The sequence below is a fragment of the Pseudonaja textilis genome, chromosome 2 (assembly GCF_049901715.1).
Source record: "Pseudonaja textilis isolate UNSWEBS1 chromosome 2, rPseTex1.2, whole genome shotgun sequence".
NCBI classification, from domain to species: domain Eukaryota; kingdom Metazoa; phylum Chordata; class Lepidosauria; order Squamata; family Elapidae; genus Pseudonaja; species Pseudonaja textilis.
In genome coordinates, this window is record NC_141991.1 from 4552774 (window position 1) to 4570007 (window position 17234).

The 17234-nt window shown below is 40.6% G+C and overlaps 1 protein-coding gene across 1 annotated transcript; it reads left to right on the top strand.

Moving 5' to 3' along the window:
• Positions 1 to 2914: 2914 nt before the first annotated feature.
• Positions 2915 to 15143, top strand: LOC148126596 (uncharacterized). The gene is made up of 5 exons (XM_087927801.1): positions 2915 to 3659; positions 3919 to 4018; positions 4122 to 4189; positions 7227 to 7356; positions 12776 to 15143. Exons 1-5 carry the CDS (start codon positions 3246 to 3248, stop codon positions 14662 to 14664), a joined length of 2601 nt encoding a protein of 866 aa, XP_087783927.1. The 5' UTR covers positions 2915 to 3245; the 3' UTR covers positions 14665 to 15143.
• The last annotated feature ends 2091 nt before the right edge of the window (positions 15144 to 17234 follow it).

Below are 17234 nucleotides of genomic sequence, written 5' to 3' on the forward strand. Positions count from 1 at the left end.
GTGGACTTCAAACTCCCAGAATTCCTCCTCCAGTCATGTTAGCTGAGTAATTCTGGGAGTTGAAGTCCACGAGTCTTAAAAGTTGCCAAGTTTGGAGATTTCTGTTCTAAGTCTTCACTCCCTTCCTGGAAGGGAGGTCAGTATCTCCCCTGGCCATTATACTGTGGCAAACAGGATTATTGAGTGAAAGAAATGAGTTGAAAGGAATTTACAGAAGAGAACTCTCTGCAGAGGATTTGGGCTTACATTCACACCATCATTTGCACAAATTCTGGACCAGTACAGGAATCCATGAAACAGGGATTGAGAAGTTTTGTTTGTCAGTGAACTCCTAAGAAACCTTGAATTGTAAAAAGACACAGAGATCATCCAGCCCACCCCACTATATAGAAACAGCTACTGTCATTATAGAATAGAAGTAGCTCGATACCCGTGCTGCGCTACGAAACTATGTGGTCGGGCTTAGTTTTGGGGGAGGAAAATAATGGGGAAAAAATTCTGCCTCTGCCTACCAGCATCCACATTCATCTGGCTAGCCTCCTGTCAGTGTGTGAGAGAGTTCACAGCTGTTTGGAAACTGAAACAGTATGTGCTGTGTGAGCAAGGAGACAGCAAGGAGCCTAGGCGTGGCTTAACTCAACTGTTCTCTACTAAAGCTGCTGGGTGCTGTGAAACTAAAACTGAAACTCCTCCCCTCTGCTTGTGTTTTGCATTTGGAACAGATTTCTTTTCAGGTGGGGAGGGGGAGTAGAATTCCTTAGCATCAGAGTACGTTAATAAAAATAATATAGGAAATACTAATGCTCTGATGGTCATTTCGAAAAATTCTTTCTTAGTGAGCACCTAGAAGCCAAGAGCAATGTACGTGCCAAATTTCAAGTTTGTAGGCTTTACAATTCTGGAGATTTTGTGATGATGCCTGAGTGGTTTTCTCTTTTATATATATAGATAACAGAGTTGGAAGGAATCTTGGAGGTCTTTATAATTCAACCTCTGCTCAGGCAGAAAACCTTACACCCGTGATGGCGAACCTCTGGCACACAAGCTGGAAGTGACACGCAGAGCCATTACTGCTGGCACACAAGCCCTCGCCCAGAGCAGGTCTACTGCGCATGTGCACCTGCCGCCTGCTCACCAGTTGATTGTCGAGAATCTGGAGGGGGGAGCGCGGGTGTGTGTGGGAGATGTGTGCACATGTGCAGAGATGTGCAGCGCAGGGTGGGGGTCACTCACACATGCACAGACACATGGCGCCAGGGGTGCACACATGCATGCGCAGGGGGCGTGGGTGTGTGTGACTCGTGCGCATTGCCTTCTGGGTACAAGCAATTATCACCACAGGAGCCCAAATACCGTTTCAGACAAATGGCTGTCCAATCTCTTCTTAAGAACCTCCAGTGTTGGAGCACCCACAGTGATTAATTGTTCTAAGTGTCAGGAAATTTCTCCTTAGTTCTAAGTTGCTTCTCTCCTTGATTACTTTCCACCCATTGCTTCTTGTCCTGCCCTCAGGTGCTTTGGAGAATAGCTTGACTCCCTCTTCCGTAAAGTGAATCTGCCTTCCCCATTGACTGCTTGTCAGAAGACCACATGACCCCAGGACCAGAATGTCATGGCGAGACGCCTCTTGCCCCCTTCTTTTCTTAGTTTTGTAATTTCCACCTTTTCTCCAGTCGGAGATGAAAGGCCATTTCCCCCTCTTTGTTTCTTAATTAAGGAGCCTCATTATGAGATAAAATTTCTTGAACATCCATCCGTTTCAGCTTCTCTTCCATGTTTCCTTTTTTCCTGGTTTCCTTTTTTCTTTTTCTTCACACTCTTTCTGTAGGTACTGTTGAAAGGATCTCAAATGCCTTTCTTCCAAGGGTTCTTTTTTCCTGCTGGGAGTGCTTTCAGAGTAAGGACACAGACAGAGACAGCTATTTGAAAGCAAGTTTGCTTTAATTTTCAGGAAGGCAAGAGATAGCAAGAAGTCTGCATTCCTGGGGCTAGCCAGCCTTGTGTAATAAACTCCTGATTTTTATACCTGTCCTTCTTTTGTGAGTGCTCAAATCCTGTCAGGGGGGGTTGTCTCCATTTCCGTCAGAGGGTAAACTCTGCGGGGTGGTTTGATTGGATTATTAGTTTCATTTCCCATATTTGTTTAGTGGCAATCTCCTGTCTGCTATCGGTCTTTTGTCTTATTTGTTTTGCTGATTTGGCATGGCCTATTGTTTGTACTTGGCTTTTGTCTAGGGGGCTTCTTTCAATACCTTTTATCAAATCTCTTTTCCTATGCAAGTTTGCTTTTATGGCTAGCCTGATATTCCCCTCGCATTTTCCTACTTGGATGTCACCCCTGCCCTGGTGAAGTTCCCTTTCCACAGTACCATAGATGGTGTTCATCGGAAGGGGCAGAAGCATCTCTTACCCTTCACGGTGAGGTCTCCCCTTCCCTGTGAGGTTGAGGGAATAATTTGTGAAGGGCACCTCTATGTATTGAATTAAAAAATAATAATAATAATAAAAAAACAAATAAATTGCAATCATTTTCCTGATTGTGGCTTCCCTGCCTCTGTGTCCCATTTTTCTTCATTTAAGTTCGGAATTCCCAACAACTTCTTCTGACTTTAAATCCTCCAGAGTGATTTTTCTCCATCTCCACAGACGGATCCCTTGAGAGAGGCCTTTCCTACTCCCTTTCTCTCAGACGCGCGCTCCTCTTTCCCGCCTTTTCTACAATCCTGGCACTTTGCGCGAAATCCACCAGGGGGTGCTGTGTGGCAGGACAAGGGAATTCCAAGCCGGTTCCCCATTGGGCCACTGGGGGCAAACGTCACGGCTGCCTTTGTAGAGGATGCTGGAAAGGAAGAAACATCACAAACGCTTGCCACTCTAGGACCTTGCACTCGCTGCTCTTAACCCCTGGGGCTCCGCAGGAGGCGGAGAAAGTAGCGGGAGGGAGCTCCAGACGTGTCTGGGGTGAGTGGGGCGGGGGTGGAGGCTTAACCCCGGTCCCATGTTCCCCAGCCGCCCTCTCCCTGCAGGGAGGTGGGGGTGCCGAGAAGGTGTCGGGGATCCTGGGTTCCCTTCCCGCCCAGTGTGGCAGGTTGGTTGAAGGTGGTTCAGGGGCTGAATTCCCCTTTCGAATAACTTGAAGGGATCCGTCCTGCGACCCCAGAAATGGTCCTGTGAAGGAAAAGGCATCTGGAGATCCACAAGAGGGCTTGGACCCATTTGGAGTTGCTCTGCTGGAAAGAGAAAGGATGGAGGCACAACCTTTTGCAAAGGAGGGAACCGGAAAAGGCCCTTCAGCTCTACAGCCTGGGAAGGGTGGGAAGATCTGGACAAGACCTGGGCAGAAGATCCTGGAGGAGGAAACCATCCTCTCTTCAGAAGTTCAGCCCTGGAAGTTCAACCAATACCAGGAGGCTGAAGGTCCTCGAAGATTTTGCAGCCGACTCCATGACCTTAGTAGGCGATGGCTAAGATCAGAAAAGCACACCAAAGAGCAGATGTTGGACCTGGTGGTTCTTGAGCAGTTCCTGGCTCTTCTGCCCCCAGAGATGGAGAACTGGGTGCGGGAATGTGGAACAGAGACCAGCTCCCAGGCGGTGGCCCTGGCAGAAGGCTTCCTCCTGAGCCAGGCGGAAGAGCAGAAGGAGCATGCCCAGTTGCAGGTGAGAGCTCAAAAGATAATACAGAATGAGTTTGAATCCTTCACCCCTTCTTCCCATACTTCTCTGACTTTCATAATGTATGGCAATGTCCTACAAATTCTTATAGGACACTGTTCCATTGTTTTCTCACTCAACCACAAAGGATGGATATTGAGGTCTTTGACGTTGAGTTCTGAATATAAGAATCCACTTTATTTTGTTTGATTTACATTACTTCTTTTTTATTCCTTTCTCCTATTTGAATTGCTGCACTGTGGAGATCAGAGATCCCGAGGGAAAGAAGAACCCATCAAATCCCCCTCAGGAGCTCTTTTTCAGGAAGATCCCTTGGGAAGATCTAAGTTGGGACACCTCAGGAGGTAATGGAAGATCCTCCAATTACCCATCTGCTCTACCTTTGCTCTCTCTTCAATAGAATATCTCCTATTTTATTTGCATTTTGAAATTATTTATTCCTTACAGAGAAACAAAGAATGACGTTTTCTGGTTTTTATGACGGAGATCAAACAGTGGTTGAACCTCCAAATCAAGTAAGAAAAGGAAAAATTATTAGATTTGTATTCAGTCTTCAGGAAGTGAAGTGGGTGTGCCCCTTCTATCCCCTCCTTCTTTGGAGTGGATTATTTTTGTGTTCTTCCACAACATGGAGAGCAGAATAGCAGATTCAAGTTGCTCTCAGCCAGCATATCTTCCTCTGCTTATCTTGTTCTGCTAGGTACTCCTCCAACTTCAAGTTTACAAGAAGCACTTCTTTTGAAGTCCTTCAAGAATTAGGAATAAACATATCACAGCGGCTGGAATTTTTTAGACCCCTGTTCTTTTTGTAATTTATTGACCTCATAAGGTACAGATTAACAGATTTGGAAGGTACCTTGTAGGTCATGATATCTGACACAATCACAAACAAGCTAATGTAATTATAAATATGGTTATGATTATATGCATCGCTAATATTATATGTGTTATATCCAGCCCCACTATGCAATTTCTGAGAGTTGGCAGTCTAGTCTCTTCTTGAAAGCTCCCAGTGATGGTTTCCTTTGTTGAAAGGCTTGCATTTTCCTTTCTTCCAAGGGTTCTTTTTTCCTGCTGGGAGTGCTTTCAGAGTAAGGACACAGACAGACAGCTATTTGGAAGCAAGTTTCTTTAATTTTCAGGAAGGCAAGAGATAGCAAGAAGTCTGCGTTCCTGGGGCTAGCCAGCTTTGTGTAATAAACTCCTGATTTTTATACCTGTTCTCCTTTTGTGTGTGAGTGCTTAAATCCTGTCAGGGGGGTTGTCTCCATTTCCGTCAGAGGGTAAACTCTGCTGGGTGGTTTGATTGGATTATTAGTTTCATTTCTTATATCTGTTTAGTGGCAATCTCCTGTCTGCTATGTGTCTTTTGTTCTATTTGTTTTGCTGATTTGGCATGGCCTTTTGTCTGTAAGGGATTTGGTCCTAGCTTTAATTACTTGGCTTTTGTCTAGGGGGCTTCTTTCAATACCTTTTATCAAATCTCTTTTCCTATGCAAGTTTGCTTTTATGGCTAGCCTGATGTTCCCCTCGCATTTTTCCTACTTGGATGTCACCCCTGCCCTGGTGAAGTTCCCTTTCCACACCTTATTCAGTTTCCATCCATTATTCCTTGCCTGGCCTTCAGGTGCTTTGGAAAATAGCTTGACACCCTCGTCTCTGTGCCAGCCCCTCAAATATTGAAACACTGCTATCATGCCCTGGTCCTTCATGACTCTAGCCATGCAATCATTCATTGCTATCCAATTTCTTCATAAACACCACCAGTGTTGGAGCACCCACAGTTTCTGGAGGCAAGTCATTTCACTAATTAATTGTTCTTGCTATTAGGAAATTTCTCTTTAGTTGTAGGTTGGTTCTCTCCTTGAATAGTTTCCATCCATTGCTTCTTGGAACACTGCTGTCATGTCACCACCTGGTCCTTCTTTTCATTAAACCAGACATACCCAATTCCAGGAACAGTTCTTTATATGTTTTAGCCTCCAATCCACTAATAATTTTTATTGCTCTTTTCTGCACTTGTTTCATTTTACAAAAGCATGAAAACAAAATAACACGTATAACATTAGTGATGCATATATTCATAACCATATTTATAATTACATTAGCTTGTTTGTATTGTGTCAGATATCAATTATATTGGCACACTTATAAACCACTCATATTTTTACTTATACTAAGAATACTTTTTCCTCATCTAATGTCCACCTCGTAATTATTAATAAAACTTGTTCCATGTTAAATAATACTCTGAATTGCCTTTATCTTTTATTTTCAATGTCAATCTGTCTATCTCTACACAATCCAGTATCTTCCGAATTACATTTTCTTCAGGTGTGGGATGTTCTCATTTTTCCAATATTGTGCAAATACAATTCTTGCTGTTGTCAGTATATATAATATTAAATATATAGTCCCTTTATCACAGCACTCTGGTATTATACCAATAGAAATATTTCTGGCTTTATATCTATATGCTGCTTAGTCATCTTTTCCAATCAGGTGTGTATTTCCATCCAGTATTTTCTTGCTTTCATACATGTGCACCAGAAGTGGTATTCAGCAGCTTCTGACCAGTTCTGGAGAACCGGTAGTGGAAATTTTGAGTAGTTCGGAGATCCGGCAAATACCACCTCTGACTGGAGATTTTACAGTATCCTTCCCCTGCCACACCCACCAAGCCACGCCCACAGAACCCATAGTAAAAAAAATTGAATCCCACCACTGATATCCACCACATATGAGATTAAGTGCCTGGTGTCTGACTGCATTTCTAATCTTTGGAGGACATATTATGAAATATTTTTGCTTGTCTTGCTGGTGGCAGATGCCACCTCTAGAACATTCTATAAAGATTTTTTTTATAAGTAGTAGCCATTGTAAATTTATAATTTCTATCCCCAAGTTTTTGCCATTTATCTAGTTCTTATAGCCAAAGTTTTTTTTTTGCCCATACTATCATGATTTCTTTTACTTGTTCATCTTCCATTTTAAAGTTTAATAGATAATTATATAATCTACTAGCAGCTTTTCTTCTATTCCCTAATAAAATGTTATTAAGTGTTGCTGGTTCTTTATAGAACCCCCATGTTTTCGCATCCTTCTTGTATCTTGATAGTATTTGCAAACGTGGGTTTGCCACCCATTTTTGCCAATTTACGTTGTCAAAACGCTTTCTGAACATCTAGTACAATCAATTGCAGTTGTTTTTCACAATGTACTTCATAGTATTCCAGTGTATCTAAACTCATTCTCACATTGTTTCTATTTTTTTCATTTTGTGCGATGGGGTCCAATCTGTCGATCCTTCTATATCTTGACCCTGTCTTCTGGAGTGTTGTTATTCCTGTCAATTGAAGTTTTGGAAGTTTGTCTCAAGACTCATGATTTAATTAGGGTAACTGCCGGATTTAATTGGGGTAACTGCTGGAATCCTAACATTGGTCTGTTTGCAAATTTGATGAGTTCCCCTTCTATCCTCTTGTCTAAATCACTGATAAAGATGAATATATCTTGCAAATCTTCCTGTTCTGTTCTTTTTTCCATGTTCAGGAGAATCTTGTGTCTTTCGAGGAGGTGGCTGTGTATTTCTCTGAGGAGGAATGGTCTCAGCTGGATCCTGACCAAAAAGCGCTGCATTCAGAAGTCATGCGTGAAAACCATAGAAATGTGGTCTCTCTGGGTAAGAGTTTTCTTGACCCAAATCAGAGAGTTCAAGAAGAGAGATTATAGTTAGTTTTTTTAAATTAAAAAAATCATTGATCAGATATCATCTCGTGGGAGGGAGAAAGTAAGTACAATCTGGCCTTGGACTGCAAGGAAGAAAAGAGTCAATGTCACTTTGCTTACATGCTTTCTTTGCCATTTCTTATCTATATATTTTCCATTTCTATTAGAACTTATCTGTGGAGGCTGAGAAGAATGAGGTTTGCTTTTATGTATCCTATATCCCCATCCCACCTGATGGGACTTAGGTTGCGACGATGTAGCGAGCTGTCAGTTCCTTTGCCTGCTTCGGTATATTTGCAGAAAAAGGAGGCCTAAAGTACTGAGTACGTGAGATCAGTAGTGGGAAATCCCACACTACTGATTTCATGTGTTCTCGCACTACAGTACTTTAGGCCTCTGTTCTATGCTAACCAAACCTTGCATGAGATCCAGGGCAAAGCGCTTTGCAAACAGAAGGAAGGCCTTTTTGTTTTGAAAGACTTTTGCCCTAGATCTCGTGCAGTCCTCATTTCTTAAATGAACACAGGCCTAAAGTACTGCAGTGTGAGATCACAAGAGATTAGTAGCCTGAGATCTTGTACTACTGGTCTCGTGTGATCTCGCACTAAAGTACTTTAAGCCCCTATTCTCTGTGAACTGATGCCTGTACCAGATCCAACTAAAGATCTAAAACTGATGAGACTTTGGGGCAGCGAAATAGCCATTCTTGAAGCCTCCCAACCTTTCCAGTCTTAGTGCGAAGAGCGTTTACAAGTCAATGGGATGCATCAAGCAGGGGATTTTGTTCCAAAATCTCATAGCTGGGATCAAGGAACAGTCTGAGTGGGAGTGTTCGTCTGACAAACACTATACAGAAGTCTGATGATGGCAGATGAGATTCTGCCAAAATGTTGCTACAACTTTAAAAGCACAACTATAATGATGTGGGAAAATACCTGAACAAAACTGAATACCTAACATACATACATACATACATACATACATACATACATAAAACCGACACTGGACCCAAAAGAACACACGACGCCACCACCAATCTCCCTCACCACACTCAAACCCAAACCCACGCCATAGACGAAAGCCACACCATAGATGAAAGACAACCACCATCCAGAAGCCAGACCACGGCTCCATCACCAGCTGACACACACCCCGACCCCCAAACCAAGCAAACTGACACATGCCATGAACACATACCCAGACCTCAAACTCAGAGCCAAACCAAAGCCCGTTTTCACGGGTACTTACATGTATGGTATTCAGCTTTGTTCAGGTATTTTCCCATGTCATTATACCTGTACTTTTAAAGTTGTAGCAACGTTTTGGCAGAATCTCATCTGCATCATCAGGCTTCTGTAGACGAACATAATACAGAAGCCTGATGATGGCAGATGAGATTCTGCCGAAATGTTGCTACAACTTTAAAAGCACAACTATAATGACGTGGGAAAATACCCGGACAAAGCTGAATACTATACATACATACATAAATACACATACACACACACACACACACACACACACACACACACATATATATATATATATATATATGGATCTTTGGTTGTTCGGGTTTTCTCCCGCGTAAGATTCGAAGTATCTAGGCAACGTTTCGATGAAGTCTCATTCATCATCTTCAGGCTTCTGTCTTCGGCTCTTGCTTCTCAGACTGATGTGAGATTGCAGCTGCTTCTTCCTTTTAACTGCTAGTGGGGGTGGGACTTGATTGGGTGGAGGCTTGGCTGTGTTCTGATTGGGTGGGGGTGTGTTCTCATTGGTAGGGGGTTTGGCTGTGTTCTGATTGGTTGGGGGTTACAACCAAAGATCCACATACAAATACCCGCGAGAACCTCAGAAACCCCCCCACACATATATATATATATATATATATAAAGTTTTCACGGATATTTACATGTATGGTATTCAGCTTTGTTCGGGTATTTTCCCATGTCATTGTAGTTGTGCTTTTAAAGTTGTAGCAACGTTTTGGCAGAATCTCATCTGCCATCATCAGGCTTCTGTATTGTGTTCGTCTGTGAGTCAGACTTTTACAGTGGTTTCAGTTTTAAATTTGGGGCTAGCCTACTGCTGTGCCAGAATGTTTTTTTCTTCATCCTGATTGGTTGGGAGTCTTGGTCTGTATTTATTGGTCTTGGAGTTTGCTGTGTTCTGCTTGATTGGTGTTTCTAATATCTTCTGTCTGTTTTGTGGCTCTTTTTGTGTCTTGATTGGCTGGCAACATTGTGTTCCTGTATTGGAGGCCTTTAGTGCAGCTTGGCTCTGGGTAAATGGACGGCTATCATTTGTTAGGAAGCTAGGTTTCATCTGGGTGCCTGGTTGAGGTTTGTTTGAGCTGGAGGTATCAGGGAGGATCTGTTTGTGCCCAGGTTAGTGCCTGTTTGTGCCTGGCTAGTGGTGTGGAGATTTTTCATTTGTGAGTGCAGGCTTCCAAATGATTGACAGTCTGGTGGAATCATCTCTTCTATTCATGCTTTCAGGTCTTTTTTCAATCTCTATGGCTTCTCTGATAATTCTGTGGCTGGGGTTTTCTATAGTGGCTAGGGTTTTGGTGCCACTGAAGTTGATGCTATGACTTGTGGCTTTCATGTGTTGGACTAGTGAGGAAGTGTATTCCAGCTTTTTGACTGCATTTTTGTGTTCATCCAGGCGGGTACTTATTCTTCTATTGGTCTGTCCAATGTATGTGGCCGGGCATGATGCACTGGGGACTTCGTATATGCCTTGGTTTTCCAGGTCAATTTTATCTTTGGGGTTTCTAAGGATGGCTGCTATTTTTCTGTCTGTTTTGAAGGGAGTCTTGATATGATGCCTGTGTAGTATCTTACTGATTTTCTCTGTAGTACCTCTTATGTAGGGCAGGACAGCTGTTCCATAGGTCTGTTCATCTTCTAGGTCTCCATTATGTCTCAGTTTTTGTGGATCAAGCCGGTGATTTTGCTTTTGTGGAAGCCGTTGGCTGTCAGTACTTTAGTCAGGGTGCATAGTTCAGTCTTTATGTGTGTCTTGTCTGCCAGGCGTTTGGTTCTGGCGATTAGCGTTTTGGCCACGGAGTTTATCTGTGCTGGGTGGTGGTGGGATTGGGCATTGAGGTAGCTGTTAGTGTGTGTTTTCTTCTGGTATACGGTATGTCCTAGAGTGCCATCTGTTTTTTTGTAGATTAGTACATCTAGGAATGGAAGTTGTTTGTTTGTTTCCGTTTCCATGGTGAGCTTGATTTTGGGGTGTGTGCTGTTTAGGTGTGTTAGGAAATTGTTTAGGTTTTCTTTTCCATGGGGCCAAATCATGAATGTGTCATTGATGTATCTTAACCATAGTTTGGGTTTGTGGGTGGCGTTAGCCAGGGCTCTGGATTCGAATTCTTCCATGAACAGGTTTGCAATGACGGGTGACAGTGGAGATCCCATAAGGGCTCCTTCAATTTGCTTGTATCTTTGTCCTTTGTATATGAAATATGTGTTGATTAAGCAGTGTTCTGTTAGTTCCATGAGGTGTTTAGCTGGTTGGTATTTATTTTTGATGATTTCCAGAGTTTCTTTTATCGGGACTTGAGTGAATAGTAAAACCATGTCAAAACTTACAAGCAGATCTTCTTGCTCCACGTGTAGATCTTTGATCATTTCCAAGAAGTGGTATGAGTTTTGTACATGTGAAGCTGCTCTTTCAGCATGGGGCTGTAGCTGTTTTGCTAAGTGTTTAGCTAGGTTTTGTAGTGGTGCTCCTCTGGAGCTGACTATGGGTCTGAGAGGTATGCCTTCTTTGTGTATTTTTGGGAAGCCGTATAGTTTGGGGCATCTGGAAGATTTTTCTCTTGGGATGATCATCTGTTGGATCTCTTTGCTCATGTGGCTGGTTATAATTTTCTTCTTGGTTAATTTTTCCAGATATGTGGTTGGGTCCATGTTTATGGGTTTGTATGTGGAGTCTTGGAGTAGGTCTGTCAATTTTGTTTTGTAGTCTTTTCTATCCATTACTACTGTGGCATTCCCTTTGTCTGCTGGAAGCATGATTATGTTGCTATCTTTTTTCAGGGCTTGCAGCGCCTTTAGTTCTTCTTTCTGCAAGTTGCTTTTGGATGGTTTGCTTGTGCATAGGATGTTAGTAACTTGGTGTCTTATTCTATCAGCTTCATCTGTATTTAATTTAATTAGGCTGGATTCTACTGCACATATGATGGATTCTGTGGCGATTTTTTTGGGCGCTATAGCATAATTGAATCCTTTGGTTAGGACATCTGTTTCTGTTTTGGTGAGTTCTCTCTCTGTTTCTGTTTTGGTGAGTTATATACTAATTGTTTCAGGTTTTGTTGTGAGTTGTTGGGGGCTTTCTTGTCATACACATATATACATATACGTTGTGGCCCCGATTCCTGAGCCTATGCTGTCAGAGGAAGAAGACCTGGAAGATGAGGAGGAGGAACTGGAAATGCCTTCCTCCCCAGGACCTTCCTCTCTGGCAATGCCTTCCTCCCTGATAACGCCTCAGGTTTCATCAGACAACCGAGAGGAACAGCCTGAGATTAATCAGGAGGAAGGCATATCGGAGCAGCCCCTGACAGGGAGTAAAGAGGAAGAGTGTTGGCTTGATCCTAAGCAGTGTCTTTGGGAGAAATGTGAGCAGCAACGTAGGAGGCGTGGGAGAGTAAGACAACGAGCTGAGTCATTGAGCCACACCCCACAGGGGATAAAAGTGGGTGTGTTTTTGGCTGGAATTTTGTACGGGACAAAGTTTAATCTTACTTCAGATTTTCTTCGTGAAAGATTTTTATGGACTGCCTTGTAATTTTCTGTGAGTAGATTTTTATTTGTTATCAGTTCGGACTTGGCAGTCAGAGCATGTTGGAATGCCAAGGATATTATCAGTTCCAAAGAATTAACTCTGTGAAGTCCGAGCCAGCTTGCTTGCCTGTGTTTGTATGAGTTTGTATTCTTTCATCTTTTGGGAAAGAAGAAAAGTGAGACAGAACACACACACACACACATATATATATTTGTTTTCTTAAGGTTTCGCAGGTACTTACATGTATGGTATTCAGCTTTGTTCGGGTATTTTCCCATATCATTTTAGTGGGAAAATACCCAAATAAAGCTGAATACCTTTCATATATGTATGCACATATGTATGTGTATGTGTATGTATATATGTATATGTATATTTGTAAAGAAGATATATTTTTCAAAGCTTTCATGACTCGTGAATACAGAAACCATCATGTTTTTATCATAGCACTGGAAGCATGGGAATATTCAACATAATGCAATTTTGAAAAAATTCAGAAGAAAGTTCACTTGACTTTGTACAGTTTATTCTTTTTCTCTAACCTTGTTATCATTTTCATTTCTCTTTTTTTGAAGGTAACAATGGACAGGAGAATCAAGATTCCTGGGAACTGTCCCAAGTGATCAGTGCTAAAGATGGAATGGAGAAGTTTGGAATTCGAACGGAATTCAAAAGCCATGTGAGAAACCAGTCAAATAATTGGAATCAGGAAGGGTCATTTTCCACAGATGCTCCGATGCAAGACTTTCTTGCCCAGCAAGAGAAAATAAGGAAAAAATATATTGGGAAAAGTGTGAAGCCAATCAAAGCTAAACTACATGTAAATGAACACTGTTTAAGCCAAAACAAAGGAGAAGATGCAATAAGAAGACACAACAGACAAAATTACAATGAGACATTCATTCCTTCTCTTGGAAATCAGTTCCTCATATCTCAAAAAGTGATTGACACAAAAGAGAAGCCTTATAAATGTTTGCAATGTGGAACATGTTTTAGAACAAACAGGCAACTTACTTCCCATGAAAGGATTCACACTGAGGAGAAGCTCTACAAATGCAGAGAGTGTGGTAACACGTTCAGAAGATGGCATAATCTTATTTCCCATAAAAGGATCCACTCAGGAGAGAAGCCATATAAATGCATGGAGTGTGGAAAGACCTTTGCTTACAGTAGTGGACTTACTATCCACAAAAGGATCCACACAGGGGAGAAGCCATATCAATGCATGGAGTGTGGAAAGACCTTTGCTCAAAGAGGCCATCTTAGTTCCCATATGATGATCCACACAGGGAAGAAGTCATATAAATGCATGGAATGTGGAAAGACCTTTGCTTATATTAAAGGACTTACTATCCACAGAATGATCCACACAGGGGAGAAGCCATTTAAATGTTTGGAATGTGGAAAGACCTTTGCTTTCTCCCACACAGGGGAGAAGCCGTATAAATGCATACAGTGTGGAAAGATCTTTGTTCATGACAGTGACCTAAAAATAAACAAAAGCATCCACACAGGGGAGAAGCCATTTAAATGCATGGAGTGTGGAAAGACCTTTGCTCAGAGCGGTGGACTTAGTTCCCACAATAAGATCCACACAGGGGAGAAGCCATATAAATGCATGGAGTGTGGAAAGACCTTTGCTCGGAGCAGTGGACTTAGTTGGCACAACAAGATCCACATGGGGGAGAAGCCATATAAATGCATGGAGTGTGGAAAGACCTTTGCTCAAAGAGGTAATCTTATTCGTCATAAGTTGGTTCACACAGGGGAGAAGCCGTTTAAATGTATGGAGTGTGGGAAGAGATTTGCTCAAAGTGGTCATCTTATTTCCCATAAGATGATCCATACAGGGAAGAAGCTGTTTAAATGCATGGAGTGTGGGAAGACTTTTGCTCATAGCAGTTACCTAAGAATGCACAAAAGGATCCACACAGCGGAGAAGCCATTTAAATGCATGGAATGTGGAAAGACCTTTGCTCTTAGCAATGACCTAAGAATACACAAAAGGATCCACACAGCGGAGAAGCCATTTAAATGCATGGAATGTGAAAAGACCTTTGCATATAGTAGTGGACTTACTATCCACAAAAAAATCCACACAGGAGAGAAACCATATAAATGCATGGAATGTGGAAAGAGCTTTGCTTACAACAGTAGACTTGCTATCCACAAAAGACTGCACACAGGGGAGAAACCATATAAATGTGTGGAATGCGGTAACACCTTTGCTCAAATAGGTCATCTTATTTTACATAAGAGGATCCACACAGGGGAGAAGCCATATAAATGCATGGAGTGTGGAAAAACCTTTTCTCGAAGATATCATCTTACTTCCCATAACATGAGCCACACAGGGGAGAAACCATATAAATGCATGAATTGTGGAAAGACATTTGCTCGGAAGTATGGACTTACTTGCCATAAAAAAATCCACACAGGAGAGAAACCATATAAATGCAGATAATGTGGAAAGAGTTTTGTTCAGAATGGTCATCTTACTTCTCATAAAAGGACCCAAGCTCAGTAGAAACTATATAGCAATAGCAATTCCACTTAGACTTATATGCCATTCCACAATGCTTGGGATGTCAAGATACCAAAAATAATCTAACCTGCCAATAAAGGAGAAAGTGTGTAGCGCCCGGTTAAAATGAGGGATCGTTGGTGCTCTCTGAGCTTAATTGTGTTGTTGCAGACATTTCATTAGCCAAACTAGGGAACATCATCAGTGCACCAACCAACCTCAGAGGGCACCAAGGAGCCTTCAGTCCAGCTTGGGTCCATTTTGTCAAATTAAGATCTGAGTCAACCAATATGAATGCAGAAGCAGGGAACCTTTTTCGGCCAAAGACCTTACGATGTGATGGAATGTCAGAACAGATGTCAATGTGGAGAGTGGAAAAAGCTTCAGGGCGAACAATAAAGGTGTTCTATTCTGTGTGACATTGTCGACTCCTAATCTGGTCCAATGTTTTCCTAGCAATAGAGCCTTCGGCTTTTCTTGTTTTGCTTTTTCATTTTATTTTTCTTCATTTATGGTCTAATAATATATCCTTAAATTCTCCAAGGGGCTTAAGCTTCCTGGTCACATTTCCTGAGGAGAATTTCCTACTCAATCGCTCTATAAAAATGGTTTTTCCTCATCATGGTTCAGCTTTATATTCCTTTTTTCTGTCAAGTTTTTTATTTTTTAATTATTTAAATACATCTTTGCGAGAAGAGTGTGGTTTCAGCTGTTTTACATTTTAAATCATTCATAATCTCAAATACAACTCTCCAGCATCATTTCATTGTCTATTATCATTTTTCCATCTTTATATTCTCATAAATTACTTTGTATCGGTCTCTTTATTTTAACTCATTTTCTAACTTCCTTTGTCATATATTCTACATATTTACAATTTAATCTAATCATCATTTCATTTCAAAATTTTCATCTTAGTTTACAGTTATCCCTTCTTTAATTTCCTTCATTGTACATTCTTATGTTCACCATGTTTATATTATCAAATTTATAACAATATATCCTCATTACCTTGTACAAGTGGATAACAAAATATTTAATTCATTAAAAATATTAGTCTCTGATTTTCTTAAACATGTATTCTTGTGCCCACCATGTTTACAATTTCATACCATTCTTTAAACATTCAAAAATTCCATCTTAATTTATATTATCCCCTATTATATTCCCCCAATATTACACTTGACATTATTGCTTTTATTTTATTTTCTATATGTTCCCTTCCCTCTAACATCTCATTTTAACACAAATATATTTTCTCTTAGCCAATACATTCAAACTTACATTACCTTGTTACCTTGTATATATGAATAACAAAATATATAGTTCATTAAAAATATTATCCTACTATTATAGTTATATCCATTCTGTCAGGCTCCACATAACATTTCTTTTCATAATTATGGGTCACATATCTTACATACACACTTCTATTTTATTTGATTAATCTATTATAGATTCTTATTTTTATCACTACATTAAAATTATTCCTTTTTCTAGTTCTTAATCCCATTTCCTCAAAATCTATTATATATATTTACTACAAATATACCTCTTCAGTGGAGACTCCCTCTTTTCCATTTCTAGCCATCATCTCTTTCTTTTATGTTAATTCCTCTTTTGTTAGCTTGCTTTACTATTATCTTTTGGCTTCTTCCCTTAGTCCTTCCTCTATCATAATTTTCTTATATTTTCTCTCGCTTTTCTCCCACCCTCTTTTGATCACTCTGTATTTCCCTAACCATTTTATTTATCAGCATTTCAATCTCAATATCCCCCCTTATTTATTATATCTATCACTGATATCTCGTATTCAACTTTTTTCTTCTGTATTATTTGTTGGTCCTTTTGTTCCATTTCACTGGTTCCTCTTTCTTCTAACTTCTTCCCCTTCTTTGTTCTTTCTCCTCCTGCCGTTGCCATTTCTGAATTTTCTTCTGTATTTTAGTGCATAAATCCAACATTCGGTCTCACATCTCATTCTTGGCTTGAATGTCCATTCTTACTTCTTTACACATTTCACTCATCTTTATATTGCTTATTATTCCAATTGTCTGGTATCCAGTTTATTTTATTTTACTTGAACCAGTATCTCTTCTTTGTTTTAAAATATCAATGTCCTCAAATCTTTATTTTCAATGTTAATCAGTCCAAAACACCAAAAATTCCCGAGGTTGTATCCTATATAATTGCTCTTTGATTATAACATATTCCAACTTCCAGGGGTCTTATTATAATATCTTTCTGTTATTCCTTTTTAAATTTCTTCTTTTAATAAGATCATTAGTTTGAAGGGATCTACAGGATTTTTCTTTCACCAGCAAGTGGCATTTTTAGTCCAGTTCCAAAGCCACTCTTTTTCCATTTCTTTATTTAACTTCACCAATTTCAAAAATCAAATATTATTCCTCTTTAGAACAATTATTTACAGCATTCAGATTAATTTCCCACTCAATCGGCCTGTAAAAATGGTTTTTTCTCATCACAGTTTAGCTTTATATTCCTTTTTC